Consider the following 25023-nt stretch of genomic DNA (forward strand, 5'->3'; position numbering starts at 1 on the left):
TTACAATTGGTGCTGAAAATCGCCACGCACACACAAAAAAAACCCTCAATTGCCAGTTATTCAGGGGGGGGTGATTTCCATTTTTAGTCCAATTCACCCAAAAACGAATTAAAATGGATTCAATAAATGAAAAAATAATCATCATCAGCAGTCTTAATATACCCCTAATACATGGACTCGTTGCATTTTCATGAGAATATTTCTTGTGGTGTACACTTCATCATTTACACGTTTTTGTGGCTTGGAAGAGGAATACAAGTTTGAGGTCAAGTGGAAACAAACATACAAGGATATTCCAATTTCAATATTTATTCGACAGACAACCGAATTCTAAAATCTTTTTTTTTTAATAACAGTAAGAGACATGAGTGAAAACGTGTCAAACATTTTTGGATTAAAAAAAAAGTGTACTTTTCCAGAAATCCGACCATTGCTGTGGTAACCAACTCTACTCACATATGAAGCCTGTGAGAATCACAAGTCATTCAGAAAGGCCGCGCTGTCGTCTCCATATCTTTATATACACAACTACACAATCTTTGTATTTACACAATACATTTGTACACAAATGGGCAGCCGGCGCAGCCTCATCAATCTAATGTCGCGGAATGCAACAGGGGCCTGCCGCAATCAAATGACTGCCGAGCGTGGCCGTGTGGGGAACATCGTAAGTGACCAAGATGAGAGAGACACAAGGTGCAAAATGAGAGACACAAACGTGACACACATTAAAAAAAAAAAAACCACACACACAAGCCGACACATCCGCCTCTTACCAATAGCATAGTTAGCAACGCACGCGTTAGCCAGCCAATCAGACACATTTGGATGTTCAAAGTTCCGATGCATTTCAACTGCTTTTGTTTTCTTCTAATCTGCTTCTTTCCACATATTCACATAAGCTGCATACAGTTGACTGTGAACAGCACGCCTACCATCTTCGCACACGCTACACATCTATCGAGACATGAAATCAACACCAAAACATCAGTATTCTTGGCTAATTGTTGCCAATCTACGCAAGAGTATTGCTGCCACCAAGAAAGAAAAAGACTCAATGTCAGTTTATAACGTGATCAATTCCACGTTTCAATGTGACGAATTTCATGGCAAATGGGATGCATTTCATCGCAAAAGAGATCAAATGCCATCACACGTCTTGTGAGGCCAAACGTATTCACCGTCAGGCGACTGCCAATCAATGTCCTTTTTGTCTTAGCTTCAAAGGTAGCAGCTATGTCATCGTTCTTGTAAATAAAAGAAACGTGGCAGTAATACACTTCAGCACGAATGAGCAATGTGAAACGTCATTAGCAATAACCAGGTCAACCGTTATAGCCCAGGTAGGGTCACTCACGTGTCAGTCGTGTGACATCATGTCAAATCACGTGATGTTTTTTCGCACTAGTGTGTCAGGTGAAAAAAAGAACAAGTACGCACGGACCCACGCAACCTTGCCAATGGGCTGCTGTCACGATATGCCAACGAGAACGCAAACTGGTGCATAAAGAGGCCGGGCGGATCTTTACGTGTGTTGTGACTACGCGGCAGCGGCGGCGGCTACATGGCAAGCGAGGCTCCGGACGAGGATGAGGTCATCGAGGTGCCGCTGGTGGCGACGGCGTGTCTGGGCGGGGCCAAGCGGAGAAGCGCGCTGACGGTGGCCGCCACCAGGGGAAGACCTTGTTCCTCCAGGATGTGAAGTGGAAGACACAAGTCACTCTGGACACGCACACACAACATGGAGGGAGGGAAGGATGGATGGATGGATGGATGGATGGATGGATGGATGGATGGATGGATGGATGGATGGATGGAGGGATGGATGGATGGAGGGATGGATGGATGGATAGGGAGGCCAAAAAGACAACAACGCAAAGATGGATCAACACAAGTGAAATGAGGCAAACGCAAAAAGGGCAAACCAGGATGGCGGACTCCCGGGACAGAGGATGGGATGGACCACGCGGAATCGCTCTTCACTCGCTTGCTTCGCCACGCTCCACGTGAGACCGGCTCAGCAAGCGCTTGTTCTACATGAGCGCCGTGATCCATGGGCGTGCGGTGGCCCGTTTTGTCTATGTGCGTCCTCCCTAATGAGCCCGCGGCGGGCGGGCGGGCGGGCGACGGGAGTTGAAAATTCACTGTTCAGATTGGTGCTAATAATGACGTCGCATAGTGTCACGGTGGCGAGGACCTTTGCCGAGGACCTTCGCCAAAAGCTAGGACGTGATGATAGGAAGGCCGCCCGTCATGACATGAAATCACTTCTGAGTACGTGAACAAGGAAAAGGAAGAAGGGAAATGGGAGGGCAAGAAAAACACACAATCGTTAGGAAAAAAGAGGCAAGTGAAGAAAGACGGACAGTGACACCATCAATCGTCGTCGCCATTGAACACATTGCCTCCCGCGTGGATGGAGTGCCAAAATGTCAACGCTGCATACCTTCAGAATAAAAGTGGGGAATCCCATTCGCTATATCGTCATAAATCGTTCAGCATCAGAGAGGGCTCTAGAAATTTGAGCCTTTCCAAAACGTACGCCATATTGCACAAAGAATTAGCGGGACCCAAACATACTTGCCTAGTTGCTAACAGGTCCTGATTTGCTTGATGTCATTTTGGTACCCTCGCTCACCCTTACCAATGCGGAACGAGCACAAGCAGCGACGGCTCCGGCGAGTCTCTTACCTGAGCGACGCCGATCCTGCGACACGCCTCCAGGAAGTTCTCCACGTTCCTCCGACATTTGGCCATCGTCAGTTTAGGCTGGGGACACACGCGGGGCGGTTGGCATAGCAACGGAGGGGAGGGGAGGGCCGGGACTCGACCGGTGGCTCGCACAGCGACCGTGGGACTCACCACGGCGGGGGAGGGCACGTGTATGCTGGGCACCGATCGCGGCCGCACGTGATTGGCCAGGTGACACAAGACCACGCCGTCCGTCAGCGCCGCCCCCAGGTCGCCCGGCAACGACACCTTCAACCGCCCCTCGATGTTCTGACAAATGCAACAAACGATTAATGCCCGGCAACGGGTCTCCCTCCCTTTGCAAAGTCGGCTTTCTCTTTTGCTATTTAGCTTGACGAGCGCCGATGGAATAAGGCGTCGGGCGCCGTCGTGGACGGAACGCGAACCCCCGCGGCCAACGGAAGCGCCCGCCTTCACCGATGCGTTTCGATCGAGCCCCAAATGTTCGTGGCTGTGTGCGGCCCGATGAGTCCAAACACAGTGCTGCCATTGAGCACAGTGCTGCCATTGAGCACAGTGCTGCCATCGAGCTAGCTGTCCTTTGGGGAATATGAATTGGGCAAAATGAACATGCCCCCCCCCCCCCTTGTTACACCGAGCGCCCAAAGAGAGAGCCCTCCCTCCGGCAAACACGGCGCGTTATCTGGTGGAAACAAACATTTGGGCCACCTTCCTGAGCTGCTCCACCAGCTGGGCATCGTGTCCAAGGACGGCGGCCGGCGCTTCCTGCGGGTGCTGAGCGGAGGCCGGGGCATCGCCTGGACAACAAAGGGGGAAGGGGGGATCGGCACATGTTAAGCTCGCCTCACTGGCACGGAGCGGCACTCGCTCGCTCACCCCTCCTCTTTTCCTCACGCTGGCTGAGGCGATACAGAAAGCTCTCCGGGCGTACGCTGAGGCCGCGACAGGAAGCGGCGTCCCCCGAGCCGGGATTGCCTGGAGATACAAAGTAGGCCGAGTCAACGCGGCCGCACGATCCCACGACAAAGGCTTCCGGCGGGCGGTCCCGTCTTACCGCTCGGCGAGAGGCCGCTTCGCTCTTCGCCCTGCTGGCACAAGCGCGCACGTTAGCGTGGCAGCCGAGACGCGGTCATTTTGCAAAGACGGCCGGCGCCGAGCTGTCGTCACGTTGCAAATGCAGGAGGACAATTCTTACCATGAAGAGTGCAGAGTCATCTGTGTGGGTGGAGCGTCTCAAGGGGTAGACGTTCTGCACGCACGGACACACACACACACACACACACACACACACACACACACACACACACACACACACACGCACACACACACACGCACACACACACACACACACACACACACACACACAGCCGCAAAGTGAGTGCTGGATGTTAAGGGGCGGGACGTGAGAAGGATGCCGGCGGGTGGGCGGGCTTTGGGGCTACCTTGCCGTCCGGGCTGGACTTGGTAGGACTCTGCGAACAAATAAATGCAGGCAAACTGGTCAACAACTTTCACCAAGCACAAAAGGTTGAGTCAGCGCCAGGCTGCTTTTGCCTGCATGCTTGGAATAAACATGAACTTGGAACTACTTCCCAAAAGTGAGGTGAGAAAGGACTTTCGAACGTTTTGTAAGCAAGCTCATAAAACAGAATCAAATCTTCCCGGATGGTGACGCCGGTCGCTACCTTGGCGTCGGGCTGCGGGGGGCGCGTCTTGTGTCGCTCCTCGTCGTACCTGAGGGCGGCCAGCTGAGCCTCTCGCCTCATCCTCTCCACGCCGGTGCCTCTCTGAGCGACACGCGGGTACCAGGTCAGGACGAGGTCCCGCGGACATCGACAGCGGCCGACGTGACCTTACCTGAAGGTGGCCGCTCGCTGTAGCGAGACCGCCATCCGCCACGGTCCTGTCGGACACACAGCGAGGATGCCGTCTTGATCGGGAATAGACGTCGCCGCGCTGACGAGCTAGATGCTAGCGTGCGCGTACCTGGCCGGTCTCGGTCCGGAGTCGTCGATTCGGAATAAGCTGCCTTTACCCGGAGAACCCTGACTCGCCAGACAAAGGCAAAGTAGTGAAAAAACAAGACACAAGATACTAACAAGCGGCGCTCTCGTACGTACCGGAGCGCCGATGCGTCTCTCAATGTAGGCCATGAACTGCGAGCTGAGGCTGGCTCGTCCCGCCGCTCCTCGTGCCGCGCTCCTCGCTGCTTCCTCCTCTTCCTCCCCGCCGTCAATGAAGTCCATCTGCTCCGGCTCATCTGCGCACGCCATCGAGCGACCGTGTGAGCGACTTGCCGCCACGCCTCCCTCCTAAAATAATAAAGCACCGGTGTGCTCACGTGTGCCGTTGGCCAGCAGATGGGCCGGCGGCGGCGCTCGCTTCAACTCTTTGTGGACGTCCGGCACGCGAGCGGGACCCTCGGACAGGTCCTTGTGAAACACATACACACACACACACACAGGCGGGTCACGATGTCATACATCTTTGGTGTTTCGCGATGACGTCGACCCATCCAAAATAATTTGGTGCAATATTGTGAGCGTGTCTGACCTCATTTCCTGACCATCTTTTGTCTCCACTGTCCACACTGTTGAAGCCTGAATCCAAGGCTCCGGAGGGACGACCAGAGTACAGCTCATCCGTGCTAACACACACATAGACAGACACGCCAAGTGAGCGACTGGCAATGCAGACTGAGCAGCTCCGTGTGCTCGCTCGCTGGGGAATGATGAGTTCGGACCAGGAGCCGGAGTTGAAGGTCGCTCTGTCGTGTTCTGGCAGGTCAGGGGTCGTCTTGCTGGCCTCCGTGTTGAGGAACTTGAAGATGTGAACTTTGCCCTTGATGCAAATCTACACAACGTAACCAGATCAATGACGGCCGAGTCCCGGCCGGCTGAGGTCGAAGCGTTTGGAAAAATCATCTCTTCCGGACGGCGACCGGCTCAGGTCGGGTCGGGTCCCCGACCCATTCTCGGCGACGCGCTGTCGTTTGGGAGCGGCTCGTACCTGCGCGGGCGGCGTGTGCAGCGGGTTGTTGTCCAGCACCATGGTGTGCAGCTGCGACAGGCGCGTGTAGCACAGCGGGATGGACGTCACCTTGTTACACGAGAAGTCGAGACGAACCAGCGGCAGCCCGGCCAGCTCTGGAAAGAGACGCGCGGCCGTCACCGTGTGTCGCGCAAAAGACGCCCTTTTTTACCCCATGCGGGTGTCCTTCTTACAAATCTTGAAAATGGCTTTGGCTCTTGGACCACACAAATGATTTGACTGACTGAAAAGGGAGGATTTGGGGGAACGGCGATGGAAAGCAGACTCAACGTAAGCCCAAAAATAAAATCAAGCAAAGTCAGTCATTCAAAGGTCGCTAAAAGAAAGTGAATTTGAAAGAAAAAAAAAACATTCACAAGCAAATTCAACTTCAAGCAAACTCTTCTAACCTCGGCGAGTGCCTACATACGTACCAGGAGGAAGGGCGACCAGGTGGTTCCTCCTGATGTTCAGGTCTCTGAGCGCCTCCAGCTGGCCAACCTGAGAAGGCAGCGTCCTGATCTCGTTGCAGCTGACGTCCTGCAGGGAGGAGGCGGCACCCGTCAACGCTTGGCACCAAGGCCGATTCGGTGGCTCCCCACCGTCTCCCGACGTCTCCGGCTACCCACCAGCTCCGTCAGGTGCCTCAGCTGGCCCACTTCTTCAGGCAGCGCCACCAGTTTGTTATTGCACGCGATCAGAACCTTCAGCGGGAGACTGCACAGGACCACCGGCAGCGCCGACAGCTGGTTGCGACTGACGCGAGCGTACGGCGGCGGTGAGTGACAGGCGGCGAGGGGCGGGCGGGCGGCGGGACTGGTGGTACATTGGTACCTGAGGTTCAGGTAGGTGAGAGCCTGCAGGTTGATCATGTGATCGGGCAGAGATCTCAAACAATTCTGGTAGACGTTCAAACCCTCCAGAGACACCAGCAGGCACACCTCCGCCGGAAGATCCGACAGGCGGTTCCGAGACAAGTCTGCATATGGAGAGAAAACGCACGAGCGCCTTGCACTAACACACTTGGTTTGCTGCTACAGTAAAAAAACTTGTGACTTGACTCCCAACAATGGCCTGTGTGTGCGTGCGCGCGCACTTGTCCGAGGCGAGCGCTGCGCTTGAGGCGGCGTACGATATTGACGCCGATGGCATCGTTTGTCCACGTGGCAAAGCTTTGCGCATTTGGAGTCACGGCGAAAGGCGCCGATATCGGATATCGATATCCAGTGACCCGGTGTCGCCATCTTGACGGTCGACACCGTCAATTGTATCCGTGGCGACCGATGGAAGTTTTTCCCCCCCAGCAAACTCCATCAATGTCGATTCTGTCATGTGCTGATGCCATTTTCCCATCTGGATGGATCAGGATGCATGCACAGTTTTGTCGATCTTGAATTGTTTCGAGAGCTTAACAAGTTGCTTACTAGACGGCAAATGCATCGATTGCTCTGTAAGTTCCAATCGTGATTTTGACCAACTTTCAGACTGTTCCTCCCTTTGAATCAAGACACATTGATGTACTTTGCAGCAGGATAATGAGACGCATAAGAATTGCTGTTATTTATAGTTTATGGAGAAATTTGAGCTGACATGTTTGGGGGGGGGGGCGGCCCCTGAACTCCAAAGAGGTTGACGCCGCCGCTTGAGCGCACTTGAAGCATTAGCGGGATGCTAATAGGCGCTAACGTGCTAAACTGCTAGCACCACCAAAGTTGGCTCTAAAGTGGCCGAAAGTTGACCAAAGCTCGCGTTGTCGCTTCAACCCAACAAAGACGCCAGCGAGCGAGAGAGCGAGCGAACGTCTCCAAAACTCCGACTGTTGGAGCGAGTGCTGCGCTCGGGGCGGCTGAAGCAACATGTTGTTGTCACTTGGAACCGAAACGAGACTTGTCCTACGAAGTTGCTCCGAAACGCCACCAAACTACTCGGAGAACATTTGGACGACGGCGAGGACTCTGCTGCCCCGCGGGGACTCACCGGCCCTGGTGGTGTCGGTCAGGTCGTGGTTGGCGGCGCCGCGGGGGAACTCCTTGAGCTTCCTGCCACTGAGGTTCAGACAGCCGGTGGCCGAGGCTTCGTCCAGAGCCCGCTCCAGAGAACGATTCCACGGCACCGGGCCCGCCGCCGACGTCAGCCCGTTGTTACCGGCCACGAGGACGCCCCCCGCGCCGGCACCGGTCCCGCCGCCGCCCCCGCCACTACTAACCGCGAAGCCGAGTCCGGTGTTGTCCGTCGCAGAGCCCAACAACACCGAGGTCGCCATTACACTCCGGTCGGTTCCTTAGCCCGCTGTGCTAATGCTCATGCTAATGCTAACCATCCCACCCTAAACTTTGGAGAGAGGTCTGCGCATGCGCAAAACGCGGGCTCCGTTGCCGCAGAAACTTTTACCAAACGCTTGATTGTTTTTTGTAGAGCTTTTAAATGGATGTCTTTGTGTACAAACGTTTATAGTGACGAGAAAACAGCTCAAATTAAGAGATTCATGCACATGTGACTGTCATCATTTTTGCTCTTAATGAAGAGCGGAAAAACAATCTGCTCATAAAGCAGTGCAAAATTGGCAGGACGTTTATCCTTTCGCCGTTGCACAACGCCGGAAGAAACGTTGTTTGGAAGACTCTAACTCCCACAATTCCACGCGGCGGCGTCGCTTTGACGCATGCGCGCGGCCTGCCTGCTGGCGGCTGAGTCGTGGTGTGACTGTCATGGCGGCGACTTACGAGGAGATCCTGAGGAGCGAGTTTCCTGACATCGACTCGGAGTTGTTCGACTACATCACAGGTGAGAGGGTGGACCAGTCACCGCGTGTTGGCTGGCTTTCTGTCGCCGGTTTCTGTTGCTTCCTTCCTCCCTCCGTGTCAGACTAGGGCCGGCCGGCCGGCCGGCCGGCCGGGGCACCCTGCTAGCGATAAAGTAGCTAAGCAGTTACCCGGCGTGGCTCACCGGGATGAGCGAGTTTGGCGTTTGCTTGCTGGCTGCGAGGCTCCATGCCGACCGAGATGTCGGTTTTGATGGAACCAAAAATCGCTTCCACTGACATTTTCCGTCTCTTCTGGCATTTCGAGTTTGATTCAGAAAAGGCGAGTGAGTATGCCATATTTTCAAAAAAGGCTCATTGATTTCTTTGACAGCAGCATGAGTAGATAAGTCTCTTCAGGACGAGTGCAACCATGTAACATGTGACTTCATTCACAATTAAGAACGCCAACGACCCAACGCGCACCAGTCTCTGACCCGCTTCTCAATACAGCTGACCAGTTGCTAATCAATAAAAGAAACGAGTCGTTTCTTAAAAGTAGGGCTACACCTGAAAGCCATTTTAAGAATCCATTGAAAGGTCAGGGTGATTTTCTGAATTTCTGTCCGCTTTTTCCAGAACGCGACATCATTTCCAAGTGGCTGGACACGCACGCGTTCGTTCACCTGTTCGAACTAGTCTACGTTCGCAGAAACAACTTAGGAATGTCCAAGAGATGGCAGGCCCCGGGCGCTATTGTTGTCATTTGACTTTGGGCTCACTGACGTTGGTTCAGGTCGCACGGGTTTGCTAGCATTTTGTCAAGTTGCTTCTCTTGTGTGCGCGTGCAGGGGTGTTGGACGGCTGCGGGGCCGACTTTGAAGACGGCGAGGAGGTCTTTGAGGCGGTGGGCGGCGTCCTGCAGGAGGTGTCGGCCGACTCCAAGAATGAGGACGACGTCCGCGGCATCTGCCTGCGGATGTTCAACACGCTGCGACTGTGAGAGCACGTCCACTTGCACGAGTCGCCGCCGCCGCCGCCGCGCGCTCACGCCACCTTGACTGTATGTGTGTAACGTGTGAACGTGTTTATGTGCACGCGGATGGGTTTGCTGGTTTGAGGTGCGCTCGCGTGTGTGTGGCGTGCGCGTGCGTGCGTGTTTGTCGAAGGCGTGCGTGATGCGTGACGCCTGTGTGTTCAGGAGCGGCTGTCCCGTCTCGCAGCGTCAAGTGTTGCTGGACGCGCCGGTGCAGCTGTCCCAGATGTCGCCGGACACGAGTGAGTGGCCGCCGACGCGCGCCGGCGTGTCTTTTTGCGCGGCTGACGTCTGTGTTTTTCTTGCTGTTTTTTTTTTTGCCGCCGCGCGCAGCCTTGGCCAACGAGGACGTTCGGGGCATCTGGATGATGAAGCGTCCTCAGAACACGGTACGTGTGCCTCCGCCGCTCTCAAGCTTCAAATAGACTCAAAGATTCGCAACGTGATAGCAGTGACGAGCTCGCAGCGCCGACCGCTGACGGTTTGGCTCTCCACTTACGGACTCGTGTGTTCCCAGATGGTGGACACCAAGAAGCTGGAGAAGGCGGAGGCAAAGCTGAAAGCCAAACACGAGCGACGCAACGAGAAGGACTCGCACAAGGCCTCCGCTCCACTGTGGGTTTCTGGCCTTTTTGCTCGCTGTCCGTCCCGCTTTGCCATTTGCCTCACTCCGACCCGTGGCGCCCTCAGTGTCCTGGAGGAGGCGTCGGCCAGCCAGGCCAGCAGCAAGAAAGAAGGACGAGTGGACCCGGCGGGAAAGAACCGCAGCTACGACATCCGCATCGAGAACTTTGACGTGTCCTTCGGTGAGAGGTGAGGAGCGGTCGTGAGCGAGCCGAGCCGGAGCGGTCGTGAGCGAGCCGAGCCGAGCCGGAGCGGTCGTGAGCGAGCCGGCGCCGCGTGTCGGGCTCCTGGGGTTTCCACAAAGGTGCCTTTGGTCCTCAGGTGTCTCCTTCAGGGCGCCGAGCTGGCGCTGGCGGCGGGCCGGCGCTACGGCCTGATCGGCCGCAACGGGTTGGGCAAGACCACGCTGCTGAAGATGCTGGCCGGCCGCAGCCTGCGCGTCCCCTCTCACATCTCCATCCTCCACGTGGAGCAGGAAGTGGCGGGCGACCAGACCACGGCGCTGCAGAGCGTCCTGGAGAGCGACGCGCTCAGGGAGGGCCTGCTCCGAGAGGAGCGACGCCTCAACGCGCGCGTGGCCAACGGAGCGTGAGTGGGGCCGGCCGATGCTTTGTACTCGGTCGGGTCAAAAGGGCCATCGCGACGGAGCTTTGCGTCTGACTTTGGCCAAACGCTATTCTGACACGCTTATGATGCCTTTCAGAGCCGAGGGGGGGGAGAGTGTGCGCCTGTCTGAAATTTACTCCAAACTGGAGGAGATCGAAGCCGACAAAGCCCCCGCACGGTAAGCGAGCGAGCGAGCGAGGCATCCGGTAGGAGGCTGTGATTGACATCCGTTGTCATCCAATCAGAGCCTCCATCATCTTGGCCGGTCTGGGATTTTCTCCCAAAATGCAGCAGCAGCCCACCAAGTGAGTTTACGCACACACGCATGTGCCGCCTGCACATACGCAAGCAAGCAAGCAAGCAAGCACACATTCAATTTCATGTGTGTGTGCACGTAGAGAGTTTTCAGGAGGCTGGAGGATGAGGTTAGCGTTGGCAAGAGCTCTCTTTGCTCGGTGAGTTTTTTTGCCACGTCAATCACACCTGACTGAAGTCGCACTTGTCACATCTTCATTTGTGCGTGTGTGTGTGTGTCATTAGGCCCGACCTGCTGCTTCTCGACGGTGAGTCACATGACCTCAGCTGCACTCTCGACACTCGCGGTGTAGTGGTATGAAGCCGTAGGAGCGCTCGAGGAGCGCGGCGGACGGCACCCGCCGATGTCGTTTTGCTAGCCAAGCCATGGGGTTTTTTCTCCACCCCACCCCACCCCGCCCCCTCCCGAGTGCAATAGAACGTGCAAAGAAAGAGTCTGCCGTATCAGATGAGAACACAGAAGAGAGAATTGCGGTCCCGGCCAGCCACTGTGTGGATTTTGCGCAGCGTTCCAACAGCGAGCGACAGAATGTGCCTTCCCGACTCCAATTGTAGCTTGCGGCACAAAGCAAAAGTGGACGACAAGGTTAGGTAGCGTGTGCGTAGTGCTCGCCGTGCTCCAGCTAAACGTGCCACGCGCCTCTTTCCAGAGCCCACCAACATGTTGGACGTCAGCGCCATCCTGTGGCTGGAGAACTACCTGCAGGTCTGGTTGCGAGCGACGGGTCACCCGCCGTCCGCGTAAGCGCGGCGCTGCTCTAAGCGTGGCGCTGGTGTCAACGGCTCCCTCCCCTCCCCTCCCCACCCACCCCAGACGTGGCAGTCCACCATCTTGGTGGTGTCCCACGACCGCAACTTTCTCAACGCGGTGGTGACGGACATCGTCCACCTGCACTCGCGTAGGCTGGACACTTACCGCGGCGACTACGAGAACTTTGTCAAGACCAAAGAAGATCGGCTCAAGAACCAACAGCGAGAGTACGAGGCGCAGCTGCAGTACAGGCAACATATCCAGGTGAGCGCTCGGCACATTTTCAGCCAGGACGCTCGTATCCGTCCGGCCGTGCTTTGGATCGGGCGTTGTGGAACGGAAATTCAGGTGCATGCGTGCGTGCGCACGCACGTGTCTTTTTAGGTGTTTATTGACAGGTTTCGCTACAACGCCAACCGAGCGGCTCAAGTGCAGAGTAAACTCAAAGTGCTGGAAAGATTGTAAGTGCTCGTGAGTAGACGGCGGCGCAGCGCGGCGCAGCCCTTAGAAGGACCACCATTCTTACCGAGGACGTTTCGCCACGCCGACATTTGCCCACAGGCCCGAACTGAAGCCCATCGAAAAAGAAGCCGAGGTCACGCTGAGGTCCGAACAAAGCCGTGCCGGTGATGCGCTCAGCTCCAAAAAGTGCGCTTGAGTTGACTTGAATCCTTTTGTCGGCGTGTCAGGTTCCCGGACAATTTTGAGAAGTTGTCTCCTCCCATCCTGCAGTTAGACGAGGTGGAGTTCTACTACACACCAGACCAGCGCCTCTTCTCCGGACTCAACCTGTGCGCTGACCTGGAGTCTCGTGTCTGCATCGTATGTCTTTGCCGTCTTACAGACGTCTGACGGCCAGTGTGTGTGTGTGTGTGTGTGTGTGTGTGTGTGTGTGTGTGTGTCTGTGCGCGCGTGCGTGTGCGCACGCCACAGACGTGAGTGAGGCAAAGGTGATGTCAGAAATGCAGCATCTCAGACATTGCGCTGGAGGCACGTCTTAAACGCGTCTGCTCTTGCCACATACGTGCTCTGAACGCGTGCGTCGGAAACATTTCTCCGAAGCGTCCTCATGTAAGGTGTACTGCACCCTTCTCAGGTGGGCCAGAACGGCGCCGGGAAGAGTACGGTCCTCAAGCTCCTGATGGGCGAGCTGACTCCCGTCAGCGGAGTCCGGCAAGCTCACAGGTGAGACGGCCGCCGAACGACTGGACTTGGTGAACGTCGCTCGATCCTTAGCGTGTCAAGTGCTTTGGAGTGATTTGACATTTTCAATGGAGAAAGTTCACAATGTGACGTCAACAGGAATCTGAAGATCGGCTACTTCAGTCAGCACCACGTGGACCAGCTGGACCTGAACGTTTGCTCCGTGGAGTTGCTACTCAACAAGTTTCCCGGTAGGTCACTGGTGGGTGCGAGCGTGCGGCGGCCACGCCACGCCCCCTTCTGACTTGCACGTTGGTGGCGGCAGGTCGGACGGAAGAGGAGTACCGCCACCAGCTGGGAGGTTACGGTATCACGGGAGAGCTGGCCACCAGGCCCGTGGCCAGCCTGTCCGGAGGGCAGAAGAGTCGGGTGGCTTTCGCCCAGATGACCATGTCCTGGTAAGGCCTGGCCGGCCGGCCGGCCGGCTGCCGCTCATGGAGTCATCTGATGCGGCTCTCCCTCCCTCCCTCCCTCTGCCCTTTCAGTCCCAACTTCTACATCCTGGACGAGCCCACCAACCACCTGGACATGGAGACCATCGAGGCGCTCGCCAACGCGCTCAACAAATTCAAAGTGAGTCCAGCGGCGGGCGAGGCGTTTGACATTGAAGTAGTGCGAGGGACTTGGCTATCGCAAGCGCCAGCCAGAGTCAATTTGAAGGCCGTGTGCATGCGGCAGGGCGGCGTGATCCTGGTGTCGCACGACGAGCGTCTGATCCGTCTGGTGTGCCAAGAGCTGTGGGTGTGCGACGGCGGCAAAGTGTGTCGGCTGGACGGCGGCTTCGACCAGTACCGCGACGCCCTGCACGAGCAGTTCAAGAGGGAGGGCTACCTGTGAGGCGCCCACGGGACTAGCGATCATTCATGTTGTCTTCTTTTTAGCGCGCAGATGTTCTATTTACTAAGAAAATAAACGTCACACACCACACATGCGCTTCACTGCCTTTTTGGCTTCCAACCTTGCACTCGATGGCGCACCGCTCACCGACGGAACGCCGCCTCAGCCGTTTCATTTTTCAATCGTTGTCTGTAACATCTTCAGAAAGCAAAACAACTGGTAATCCTCACAGGCGTCAATCACTTCAAATATGAGGTTTTTGATGGCCATTGAAGACAAGCATCGAGGGCCGCGGGATCAGACTCGCTATCGGGTCGTTAAGGTCCACCGTAGAAAAGTCGGCTCATTTGGGACGAGGGAGACATTTGATTTTCTCTCTTCCACCATAAAGCAAATGTTGCGTTCTGCTCCTCAACTTAAAGACACTCTTTTATTCTTAGCAAAAAGTTTTCAAAGAAGGAAAATGAGTCAAAACATTGGTCGCTCCGCAGCCATCCGCCTATCTGTCCGTCCGTCCGGCCTCAGTACTGGAAGCTTCTCTTCGTCTGGATGTCATCCAGAATCTGCTGCAGCTCCTCGTCTTCAAAGCGTCCTTCCAAGCTACATTGGACACACCCAAATCAAACAATCACGGCGTCGGGTCAAAATGGATTGGAGCGGGAGGTCCGCTGCTCACCTGGGGATCAGGGCCTTGGCTTCTTCGGCCGCTTCGGGACACAAGTTGGCCAAACTGGCCAACTCAAACTTGTGAAGCTTTTTCTGGAGGAGAAGGCTGCAGGCCCAGAGCAAAACAAAAAACATTCACAACCTAATTTTGCAATGCGTGGTGAGCAAAACAGGCCAGGCCAGGCCAGGCCGGACCTGCGCACGGCCGTGATGGTCTCTCGATTCTTGAAGCGGCTGAAGCGCACGGTGTAGTTGAGGGTCTTCATGAAGACCTCGGAGAGCTCCTGCTCGTCCTCGGCGCTCTCGTTCTGCTGCTTGCGGTGCTCCAGCAACATGCGCACCTCCGAGTTCAGCAGAGTCTCGGAATTCTCAAACTCTGAAACGCAGAGACAGCGATGGAATCCAACTCGTGTGCTTTGGCCACAGTCTGCCGTTGAAAAGACCCCATTTTAAATATTTCAAAAAAGATACGAGCTGACGACTTGGAGCAAACGGTGGCAAAAGGCGAGTCACTTCTTCAACAAAGTGTCTCATTGGCGCCTTGTTGTTTTGCACAAGCCTCACGAAAAGAGATTTCCCCCGCAAACAGAAGGAGAAAAGAGGACTATCCCACGGCACGCGCGCGCGCACACACACACACACAAAAGGACATGTCGAGTTGGACCTTTGGGAAAGAGCAGCTGCGAGGCGTCTTCTTCTATATCGCCGACATGCGGCGTTGAACCCGCGGCCGCCATCCGACGAGGAGCGGCGCTGACCGGCCGCCGGGAGAACAACGAGCGAGGCCAACGTGGATGTGCAACAACAAGTAGCCAGAGTCGCCGGAGGGACGCGTCCGCTGGCTGCAATAATACAAGCGGAAAAGCCGGTCTGAAATCGAGCTTGGCTTCCGCCTCATTTCTAGTGCAGTAGCGCCACCAGGCGGCCGGCGGCCACCTACCCACAACACTATATAACATGCATGAATAATAATAAAATAATGCCAGGGACGTAAATACAAATTAAGAAACTGGGGGACCTAATTTCAAAGTTTTAACAAAGTTATTATTATTATTATTATTTGGTGAAACTCTTTCCACAGATTTCATAAACGCTCCAAAAACGGAAAAGGCGCGCCTCCGACCAGAGCCAAAATGGATCAGAAGAAACATTGAAAACATTCAAATGGGAACCTAATTTCAAAGTTTATATGTTTCTTATTTTTGAATGACTGAATGTCCAACTCTTGGTAAACGCCCCCAAAACGACGTCATTTTCACGCGACCCGGCGCCGAAGAAGCGCACCTCCCTCCCACCAGAGCCAAAATGGATCCGAGGCGCAGTAAGCAAATTGAGGGAAGTCGTGTTGACTCGGAAATGAAAGGGAACATTTTGACGGGCTAAAGAACCAAGTTAAACAACTTCTTTAACGACGCAGGTAGGTATCAATGTCATCTGAAGACGTCGGAGGCTACTTGTGCTCCTGAAGGATGTTTGCGGCTACTTTAGCATGCTAACTAGTTGAGTCACGTCTCTTTGCGTTCCCTTTTTGTCGAAAGAGGCACCAAATACACGCGCTTCTTTGCCTCCTTGTCATGTTCGTTCCGAAGAGATTCCATTTTTATGAAGAATTTGCTTGACCTGAACGTGACGTCAACAAAGTTCTGCTGCTCCCACAACACGTGACAGACATTCTGCCAAACATCTCAAGTCGGAACGTCATCTTCTGCCGTCGGTAGTGATGGGCAGAAAGTATGAAGCGACCTACATTGACAATTGAAGACGCATTTCATTCAGCCCACCCCTATTGTACCGTCTGAGTGTTTTCCAAATGCAATCTTTCCCACTCTCACCAATGAAGAACGCGCGATCGTGTTTGTGCGTTCAGGCGGCCATGGCGCAGCGACGCGGCGCCTGCACGTGGAAACGACACATCTGCGAGCAGCTCAAGCTTCGCGACCGTCTGCAGCGGCACGGCTTCGAGGAGCTCGTCCATCAGTGTGAGTGTCGTCGCCAGGCCAGAATTGTGACGCCTTCGATGGCTGCTGACCTCGCACCGCGATCAAACGCGCATTTTGTCCCCGTTTTTGCTTGAACGATTGTTTGAACAAGTATGTGGATTCAGCCACGAAAAGTCACAATGAGCAAATGTGCTTCAGCATCCATGTTCGGGCTACTTTTCAACTTTCAAAGATGACTTGACTTGCTCTTCATGGCAGTTTCTCAGCAGACGGCTTCAAATTTATGAAAGGGCAAGCGTGACGTCGCGTTAGCTGACTACGTGGCGACGCGTTACCTGACTGACTGACTGACTGCGTGCGTGCAAAAGTACAGACGGACAAATGCCCGTCGATTCAAGTCACAAAGACCACGGCGCCCGTTTCAGACAATCGTCTGCTGGAGAAGTCGGACCTGCGCGCCGTCCTGTCGGAGCGCTACCAGGCGGACAAGTACGAGGTCGCACGAGGACACGATGCCACGTGAGTGCCGCCGTCGACGACCAAAGGTGTCCCCCCCCCCCCCTCCCTTGTCGCCGTGCCCCTTTGTTTGGCTGAGCGGGTGTCTGGCTCGCTCGCAGGGCGGCGACGGACGGGGGTCGCGGCGACGCGCTAGTGCTGCAGCAGGAGATGGCCGACATGAGGATCCGCCATCAGGAGGAGCTGACAGAGCTGCACAAGAAACGAGGAGAGGTGGGTGGTTGGGTGCGTGGACATCGAGCTGCTATTGGTCAAGGGGGCCGGGCCGAGCCGGGCCGCGCGCATAGTGTTTGCAACAGCCCGCTGGTGCCAGCCATTTGATTTGTATTTTGAAAGGCCCACTCCTAAATGAATGGGCAAAATGATAGAGTGGCGTGAAAAAGTGCAATCCTAAGTGTTTTCAGCGTCGTTGTCAGCGACGCAAGATGGCCGCCTTCAGCTGGCCGCCTTCAGCTGGCAGTGCAGCGCAGTAGCGGCCCAGCTCAGCGCGGTGCCGTTAAAGGCAATGCCCGCACAAAGAAAAGAAGCTGCCGCTTTCCCATTCCTTAAGCTGTTTTTTGTGGGCCGCGCGTCTCGTCCCGCCCGCAGCTGGCGCAGACCGTCATCGAGCTCAACAACCTGATCCAGCAGAAGGACAAGGAGATTCAAAGCAATGAGGCCAAGTCGGTAGCCGTGCGCACGAGTCGCCCCCTAGGGGCTGGCTGGCCGGCCGGCCGGCCCTGACCGCCGCTGCTTCCTTTCAGGATGCTGGAGTACCAGCAGCAGACGGCCGCCCTGGAAGGAGACTGTCGAGATCTCAACAGCTGCCTGCAGGTAGGGGGCATGATATGCCATCCTTTCCTCACTTGTTTTTGGGGCCCTCGACGCCTCATTCGAGAAAAAGGCCTCGGCGCTCGCTAGCCTTCGCTGGGGTTTGCATCCCAGCGTACGTGGAGGCAGGCATCGGCCGCCGTGCGTCATCGATCGTCTTTGGTGTCCGTCTGTCGGGTTTGTAGCGACCAGACTTGTAGGCTCGCCGTTGTGTCGCGCAGGACCTGGAGCGGGCCAACCAGACTCTGAAGGACGAGTACGACGCCCTGCAGATTACCTTCAGTGCCCTGGAGGAGAAACTGAGGAAGACCACGGAGGACAACCAGGAGCTGGTCTCGCGCTGGATGGCCGAGAAGGCTCAGGAAGCCAACCGGCTCAACGCGGAGAACGAGAAGGACAGCAGGTTGGGGGGAAGCGTGCTCGCTCACGCAACGCCAGATGCAGCGGTGCCACTCCCTCTTTGTGCCCCCTCCCTTCAGACGCCGACAGGCCAAACTGCAGAAGGAGCTGGCGGATGCCGCCAAAGAACCGCTCCCCGTCGACCCGTGGGTGAACGAACCGATGGCTGGTCACGCGGGTGGAGGCGCCGCCCGCCCGCCCGCGCTCACTTGTTTTTCTCCTCAGTGACGACGACATTGAAGTTCTGGCCGAGGATTCGGGCAAGGCGGGAGGCGAGCAGCCGCAAGGGCGAGCGCTCGGCAGAACTCCCAGGTCAGCTTACGTCGCCGTTGACAAAAAGCAAAGCACGCCTTGTTGTCGAAGGTGCCACGTGAATTGAAGTTGAGGTTTTGGCTTTCAGCAAGAAAATCTCCCCGATGCCCCCTGGCGGTCTGCTGGACTCCATCTCCAACATCTTCGGGTGGGTGGACACGCGCGTCACCGTGGTGTATTTGCGTGACCTTCCCGTGGCTCACGCCGGTCTTTGTCGTCGGCAGGCGGCGAGGCGCAAACTCCTTGAGTACGTCTCCGGAAACCAGCGAAGTGCCGCCGGGGGCCGGCGTGGACGTTCGAGTCCCGTCCACAGCGCTGCATGTTTTCGTGAGTACCTTTCCTTTCTCTCCCTCTCTGGCTGTATGTGAGTGTTTGACTGCCTGCCTGTGTTTTGTCCAGGAAGCGCACGACGGCGAGGTGAACGCCGTGCGCTTTGGCCCCGGCTCGCGCGTCTTGGCAACGGGAGGCATGGACCGCAGGGTGAAGCTGTGGGAGGTGGTGTCAGGTGGGTGGCGCACGCACGCACGCACGCATGCAGGCACGGAGGGACGGGCAGGCAGGGGCACGCACGCAGGGCGTTGGGGCCGCCGCTCCATGGTCGATGATGAACAGTAAAAGGTCTGATTCCCCACAATTCCCTCCCGGGCGGCCGGTCGGCCGGCCAGCCGGCACGCTTCGGAGGAGCGACGTGCCGGCGTCCTCACGCTTGGCTCACACTGACGGGAAGTGACAACATTCGGAGCCCGAGTGCAGCTCTTTCCGGGCTCCTCGTGATCACCTCCGACAAGAACAAATTGAAAAGAACCAAGCTGAGCGTCGGCCCCGGGAGGGGCGGGGCCAATGATCTCCAGTTTTCAACCTGAGACCTTGGTCACTTTTGCGCAACTGGTGCCGCCCACTTGCCGCCTACTTTATCCAGTTGCACTTTGTGGGAATGATTGAAGGCCGTTTGTTAGTTTGAGTTGTCCATGCATGGGTGACACATTTGACTTGAAAGCAGGTGTCTGACCCGCCCGCGCACGTGGGCGTGTGCATGTGTGCGCGCAGGTCGCTGTGAGCCCAAAGGAGCGTTGACCGGCAGCAACGCTGGAATCACCAGCATCGAATTTGACAGCACAGTAAGTGTGGTCGGTGTGCGCAAAGCAAAGCAAAGCAAAGCTCTTTGAGCCCTCAAAGCGGGACAGCTACTTTGGCGCGCCATAACGCCGTCAAGCCATCCATTTGAAAAAGTTCACTTGGTAAGAGGCCCAATGTTGTGACTCCTTTGCATGCCTCACACTGCTGAAAAGAAAAGAAAAGAAAAGAGGGAGAAACGCCATTGAAATGGCACGCCTGCCAACCTGCATCAGCTGATAAATGTGTGTGTGTGTGTGTGCAGGGATCCTACCTGTTGGCTGCCTCCAATGACTTTGCCAGTCGCATCTGGACTCTGGATGACTACAGACTGAGGGTCAGTGGCAGGAAAACACACAGCCGAGCGAGGTCTTGGCGCCGTGCGTGGGAAGGTTGTTGATTGGTTCAGCAGTTGCTTAGTTCGCCCCGGTCCGGGACAAACGAGTCCAGTCGTACGTCGGCGAGGTCTGTGATGAGAAGTAAAAGGTCTGAACCGGGACGAGCCCCGCCCCCGCGGCTGCCGGGTCGGCTCCCAGCAGCGCCCGCTACCCGTCGCGTTCCGACAGTCAGGTGCCGTCGGTCCGGGATCTGCTGACAACGACGGATGCGAGGTCACGCGCCGCCCGCCGGGAGCACTCGCGGGCCGGCCGACCGACCGACATCCTACATGCACCGGAGGGCCGGGCCGGGCCACGGGAGCGGGTCCCGCTCGTGATCTCCATTCTTCTGCTGAGACCCGCACGGACGGCGCGCGCCATCTTTTTCTTGGCCGCCGTTGCGCTCGGGCCCAATATTTGGATCTTCAATCCGTCCACCTTGGCACTGTGTGAAAGGGAGGCGGGGGGGCAGGCGGGGGCTCATTGTGGCATCCATCCATCTGTCCGTCCGTCCTTGCTCTCCGCAGCACACGCTGACCGGACACAGCGGGAAGGTTCTGTCGGCTCGCTTCCTGCTGGACAACGCTCGCATCGTGTCGGGAAGCTACGACCGAACCCTGAAGCTGTGGGACCTCCGCAGCAAAGTCTGTACGTGATGGTCCGGCGTAGGCGGAGACTCCGCCCCCACCCCGGCCCATCGCTCGCTTGTGTCCGTCCGACAGGCATGAAGACGGTGTTCGCCGGCTCCAGCTGCAATGATATCGTGTGCACCGAGCAGTGCGTGATGAGCGGACACTTTGACAAGAAGGTCCGCTTCTGGGACATCAGGTCAGTGAGGCGCAACCTCCTGCGCGTGGCGTGGTGGCGGCGGTGGCGGCGACGTCACTCGAAGCCGCTTTGCTTCCAGGGCGGAGAGCAGCGTGCGGGAGCTGGAGCTTCTGGGCCGGGTGACATCTTTGGACCTGAACCAGGACCGCAGCGAGCTGCTCACCTGCTCCAGAGACGACCTGCTCAAGATCGTGGATCTGCGCACCAACGCCGTCCGGCAGACTCTCAGGTCCGACTCGACTGGCCCGGCGTGACGCCGCCGTAGCGTTTGCGAGGCTCACACTCGTCTTGTCCTTCCTCTTCAGCGCCGAGGGCTTCAAGTGCGGTTCCGACTGGACCCGAGTGACTTTCAGGTGGGTTTGACTAAGAAGGAACGTTTTTGCGACCCCGCGCTGGAGATTTGATGTCCTCGGCTTTGGCACACCTTCCTTTCAGCCCCGACGGAAACTATGCGGCCGGCGGCTCGGCGGACGGCGCGCTGTACATCTGGAATGTTCTGACCGGGAAGTTGGACAGAACACTGGAGCGCAGTCACAAGTAAGTCCCCCGATCATTGGAATATGGCATGACACGCGTGTGGGAAATGTCTGGCCGCCCTTGAATGTGCTTTTGAAGCTTCCCCATCCAACGCTTCCCCATTGTCGCTCCCGCAGCTCGGCCATCAACGCCGTGTCGTGGTCGCCGTCAGGCGTGTACGTGAGCAGCGTGGAGAAGGGCAGCAAGGCCATCCTGTGGTCCGACATGTGATGGAAGGAAGGACCGGACTCCGTCCCGCCTTCGCCTTTTCTTTTTGATATCCGACGCCAGGCCGATGTCGGCACTCGGCCCAATCTCCCGCCCGCCCGCCGAGCCCAGATCCGGTGGGCTCGGCCCCGACCCGCCCGTACAAAACGGCGTACTTGCGCCATTATGGGCGGGACCGGCGCTGTCCGCTTGTCAATATCATGGTGACTTTGTGCACATAGCAAGTGATTAAAGACGTCCAAGCCGCCCTGGACCGGCTCTCGACCGAGAAGGACAAAGTGCAGGCCGGGCGGGTGCGGTGGCGCCGTGGGCACCTTCGAGCTGCGTCGAGCAGCTTCGTGCCTTCATGAAAGTCCGCGCAAACGTATTATCCGATTTTATTTTCAATTGTATTTTCATGTATTGATTGGTTGTGGCATTTGAAATGCAAAGTGGCTTGCTGAAGATGCAACAGTGATCAAACTTGCTGTAGTCTTTATTTGCTGAAAAGTCATCTTTTTGCTTTGCCCGAGCAAACCTTTTGCCGTTAGCACACAATACTTCAGACGAGACAAAACGGTGCAACTCGTTTCCAACCTGCGAGTTTGGACACGCCCAGGTCGGGTCGTTCCCCAAAACCTGAAAGCAGCCACCCAAGCTAAAAGCGGCCGGTCCCTAAAGTGGGGGTTGCGTCGTAGCCCATTCCGGCGCGTCGCCGCCCCAGCTGAACCCGGTCTCGGGTAGGGTCAGGTCCGGGAGCGGGCCTCGAAGGAAGGCCAGGTTGCAGGTGTCCGGATAAAGCAGGAAGCCCGAGAAAGTACTGGCCCCCTCGCCTCCGGCGTACATGCCGTTGCTCAGCTCGTCCTTGACCTGGATCCAGACCCGGTCGCCCCGGCCCAGGTGAAGGACCACCGAATGAGAGGCGGTGCCGAGCGCGTCGGCGTCCGTGGTCTTGACCACGGGAACAAAGTTCCGAAAGAGTCCCACTTTGAGGACGCGCCGGTGTACCGTCAGGTGGTAGCTGAAGACGTAAGTGCCGTTGACGGGCGCCGCGTACATGCCCGACCCGGGGTCGTAGCTCCCCTGGACGTTGTACAGCACCGTGGCGAACGCCACCGGGGACCGCGGCTGAGGGTAGCTGGACGCCAGCTGGGCGGCAAAGGCCGACTGCACGCTGGGCATACAGGGACCCGGGAGCAGGGTGCTCCCCGGCTCCCCTTTGGCTCCCTGCTCACCTCTCTCTCCCCGCTCCCCCTTCTTTCCCCCGTCACCGTCTCGTCCGTGGGTGCAGTTGCACTCCCCCCGGGGGCCGCTCTCTCCCTTGGACCCGGGCGAACCGGGGTCACCCGTGTCCCCCTTAAGGCCTTTGGTCCCCGCCGCTCCCGGTCGACCTCTGGGGCCCAGAGCGGCGTGGCAGACTTCCAGACAGGCGGCGCGCTCTCCTTTTGGCCCCGGCTCACCTGGGAGACCCTGGAAACCCAGCTCCCCTTTCTCACCTGCGTAATCAAAGAGAGCCGCTAAGGGACGGACGGCAAGAAGAAGACGCTTCGGATCAAATGGGAAGTCGGCCGCGACCAAACCTTTGAATCCCCGCTCTCCGTCGGGTCCCACTAAACCCGCGAGTCCCGGGCGTCCTCTCGCTCCCTCGTCTCCTTTCTGTCCTACGTGACGACAAAGACGACGAGTAAGGTCTCAGCTGACACGAGCACTCGCGTCGTAAACAAAAGAAACGGTACAATCTCAAATGTACCTGTGAGTCCAAATCAATGGTGAGTGTCACGCAATAGCTGCTGATTTTTAGTTGGGTGGTTTTGCCCAGAAGCTGAGCTCAGGCTTTCATAACCTGTTCCCAAAGCTCGCCAAATTGGTACAACAACCCAACTGGACATTTTCTGCCACAAACAAAATGTTTGTTTTGATGACATCCACTGCAACGGGTACCAGGAGTGACTTTTGACATGATCTGATACCGGAGTCTACTCTCACTTCTCCCAGCAAGCGGTGGCGCAAATGAAACCTCTGGGAGTGAGCAGGTATTACCTTTGATTCCTGGCCGTCCCACGAAACCCGGCTGCCCTCTGAATCCCGTCATGCCGCGGCGTCCCGGACTACCCGGGCGACCTGAGGGAGGGCACAGCGTTATCACCTTGACTGACGGATGGATGGATGGATGTTTGCCGTTGAGGGTCTCACCGGGCGGACCCCGGTCTCCGCAGTCCCCTTTGGCTACGGAGGCGCAGCCGACGCAGTGACAAAACCAGGGCGCGTCCTGCGGGGCGGCGCCCACCTGCGACAGCGTCCGGCACCGATCCTCCACGTCGCCCGCCGTGGGAAAGGTGGCGTTGCCGGAGTAGAAAAGTCCCTCCGGGCCGGTCGGGAGCCAGGGGAGGTCAAAGGGCGCCTCCGGGTCGTCCTCGGCGATGGGCATCACCGTGGCGACGGGGAGCACCAGCAGCAGGAAGTAACCACGAGCGATCGTCATATGTTCTGGAGACTTGGCAAATGACAAATCCGAGTTACGAGCCGCCGGCACGACCTACAAGGTTCCTCCGACGAGTTTCTCGTTTTTGCACCAAAATGAAGGTTTTGACCCCTCGTTATTCTCCCAGATTGTTTTTATTTGTAATCTCGGTTTCTGACGTCTCTTATTTTCTTTTCATCCGTGCACGTGAGAGCGCGAATTGTGCCGATGTGGAGTGGATTCACTTACCGCTCAGCGCTTGGGATCGGCCGGCCTCGCTTCTGCTGCCCGGCTGAAAGCAGACGGCCGCGCGTTTTTAAGGAGGCGGAACAGAGCCCAGCTGGGTCAGGGGCTGCGTGACCTCCTTCGCCGCAATACACGCAGGTGTCACATGACACACACTCCCACACGTCTTTGCATCACACCAAAACAAACAAAGGGAAAATCTCGGTGCGTTCTTTTGCTTGCTGCCATAGAATCCCCGCTGACCTACTTTTGTGCCAGCAAATGCGGACGATGGACGGACGGACGGACGGACGGCAGGCAGGCAGGCAGGCAGGCCGGCAGGCCGTCGAATCGATGACCGCACGGATGAACTCAATCAAGTCGGTGAAATGCGCCACCTGCATGCCCACAGGGTGGCCTGCTCTTTTCACGCCACAAGTTTTTAAGTCGCTCTACACAGCCCCACATTTAAATGTGTGTCGCCGGTGGGTTTCAGGTTGCCTTCTCTCGCGTGGGAAGTGGGACCGTCCTAAATCCCACACATCAAAAGAGGTCAGCTGCATGGCGTCCTCATGCATCGCTATCCGACTCCGACTCCACATCGTCATCTTTGTCGCCCCGAGGAGGTGCATGGCCATCCGTCCGTTTTGCGCTCAAGTGTCCTCGTTTGGATGGCGGCCAGCCGAGCCGACTCAAAGCCGAGCCGAGGCGAGCCGAGCCAAGCCGAGCTGACGCAAAGCCGAGCCGAGGCGAAGTCCCTCCGTTGCAGACACCCCCCCCCCCCCCCCCCCCCCCGCAA

At 56.9% G+C, this 25023-nt stretch overlaps 6 protein-coding genes across 9 annotated transcripts in view; 2 read left to right on the plus strand and 4 right to left on the minus strand.

The window, feature by feature from the left end:
• ints4 (integrator complex subunit 4) overlaps positions 1-25023 on the minus strand; it is a 44023-nt gene that overhangs the window by 16015 nt on the left and 2985 nt on the right. The window lies entirely within an intron of this gene.
• lrch3 (leucine-rich repeats and calponin homology (CH) domain containing 3) lies at positions 294-8082 on the minus strand. 3 transcript variants are annotated; one of them, XM_088381778.1, is made up of 20 exons: positions 7720-8081; positions 6577-6721; positions 6372-6498; positions 6177-6282; positions 5722-5858; positions 5456-5565; positions 5266-5359; positions 5054-5144; positions 4833-4972; positions 4699-4757; positions 4570-4615; positions 4398-4499; positions 4155-4184; positions 3908-3961; positions 3767-3797; positions 3589-3687; positions 3421-3509; positions 2863-3000; positions 2692-2769; positions 294-1722 (listed from the first exon to the last, which is right to left on the minus strand). In XM_088381778.1, exons 1-20 carry the CDS (start codon positions 8003-8005, stop codon positions 1561-1563), a joined length of 2124 nt encoding a protein of 707 aa, XP_088237904.1. In that variant the 5' UTR covers positions 8006-8081; the 3' UTR covers positions 294-1560. The 3 variants fall into 3 exon arrangements, with proteins under 3 accessions (XP_088237904.1, XP_088237903.1, XP_088237905.1); XM_088381777.1 differs by having other exon boundaries at positions 3767-3800; XM_088381779.1 differs by lacking the exon at positions 294-1722 and adding an exon at positions 1730-2270 and having other exon boundaries at positions 3767-3800; positions 7720-8082.
• Positions 7453-13944, plus strand: abcf3 (ATP binding cassette subfamily F member 3). Of its 2 annotated transcripts, XM_088381768.1 has the most exons (21): positions 7453-8526; positions 9334-9481; positions 9684-9760; positions 9852-9907; positions 10036-10133; positions 10209-10331; positions 10464-10730; positions 10846-10926; positions 10994-11053; positions 11147-11203; positions 11289-11311; positions 11714-11769; positions 11878-12078; positions 12199-12275; positions 12376-12420; positions 12504-12636; positions 12911-12999; positions 13117-13208; positions 13283-13415; positions 13503-13590; positions 13696-13944. In XM_088381768.1, exons 1-21 carry the CDS (start codon positions 8451-8453, stop codon positions 13852-13854), a joined length of 2139 nt encoding a protein of 712 aa, XP_088237894.1. In that variant the 5' UTR covers positions 7453-8450; the 3' UTR covers positions 13855-13944. The 2 variants fall into 2 exon arrangements, with proteins under 2 accessions (XP_088237894.1, XP_088237895.1); XM_088381769.1 differs by having other exon boundaries at positions 8338-8526; positions 10036-10331.
• Positions 14266-15403, minus strand: polr2d (RNA polymerase II subunit D). The gene is made up of 4 exons (XM_088381813.1): positions 15185-15403; positions 14716-14896; positions 14531-14626; positions 14266-14454 (listed from the first exon to the last, which is right to left on the minus strand). The coding sequence occupies exons 1-4, from the start codon at positions 15255-15257 to the stop codon at positions 14376-14378; spliced, it is 429 nt and encodes a 142-aa protein (XP_088237939.1). The 5' UTR covers positions 15258-15403; the 3' UTR covers positions 14266-14375.
• On the plus strand, positions 15771-22021 carry atg16l1 (autophagy related 16 like 1). The gene is made up of 20 exons (XM_088381786.1): positions 15771-15937; positions 16388-16499; positions 16886-16979; positions 17078-17189; positions 17565-17638; positions 17720-17789; positions 18008-18189; positions 18266-18331; positions 18411-18497; positions 18586-18645; positions 18722-18824; positions 18897-19002; positions 19545-19615; positions 19876-19947; positions 20515-20635; positions 20710-20815; positions 20895-21044; positions 21121-21168; positions 21251-21352; positions 21469-22021. The coding sequence occupies exons 2-20, from the start codon at positions 16394-16396 to the stop codon at positions 21560-21562; spliced, it is 1824 nt and encodes a 607-aa protein (XP_088237912.1). The 5' UTR covers positions 15771-15937; positions 16388-16393; the 3' UTR covers positions 21563-22021.
• On the minus strand, positions 22017-25004 carry LOC148395866 (uncharacterized). The gene is made up of 6 exons (XM_088381800.1): positions 24493-25004; positions 24249-24411; positions 23732-24032; positions 23579-23659; positions 23119-23199; positions 22017-23034 (listed from the first exon to the last, which is right to left on the minus strand). Exons 3-6 carry the CDS (start codon positions 24018-24020, stop codon positions 22214-22216), a joined length of 1272 nt encoding a protein of 423 aa, XP_088237926.1. The 5' UTR covers positions 24021-24032; positions 24249-24411; positions 24493-25004; the 3' UTR covers positions 22017-22213.

This window comes from Syngnathus floridae, chromosome 7, assembly GCF_059516105.1.
Source record: "Syngnathus floridae isolate MCC-2025c chromosome 7, RoL_Sflo_1.0, whole genome shotgun sequence".
NCBI classification, from domain to species: domain Eukaryota; kingdom Metazoa; phylum Chordata; class Actinopteri; order Syngnathiformes; family Syngnathidae; genus Syngnathus; species Syngnathus floridae.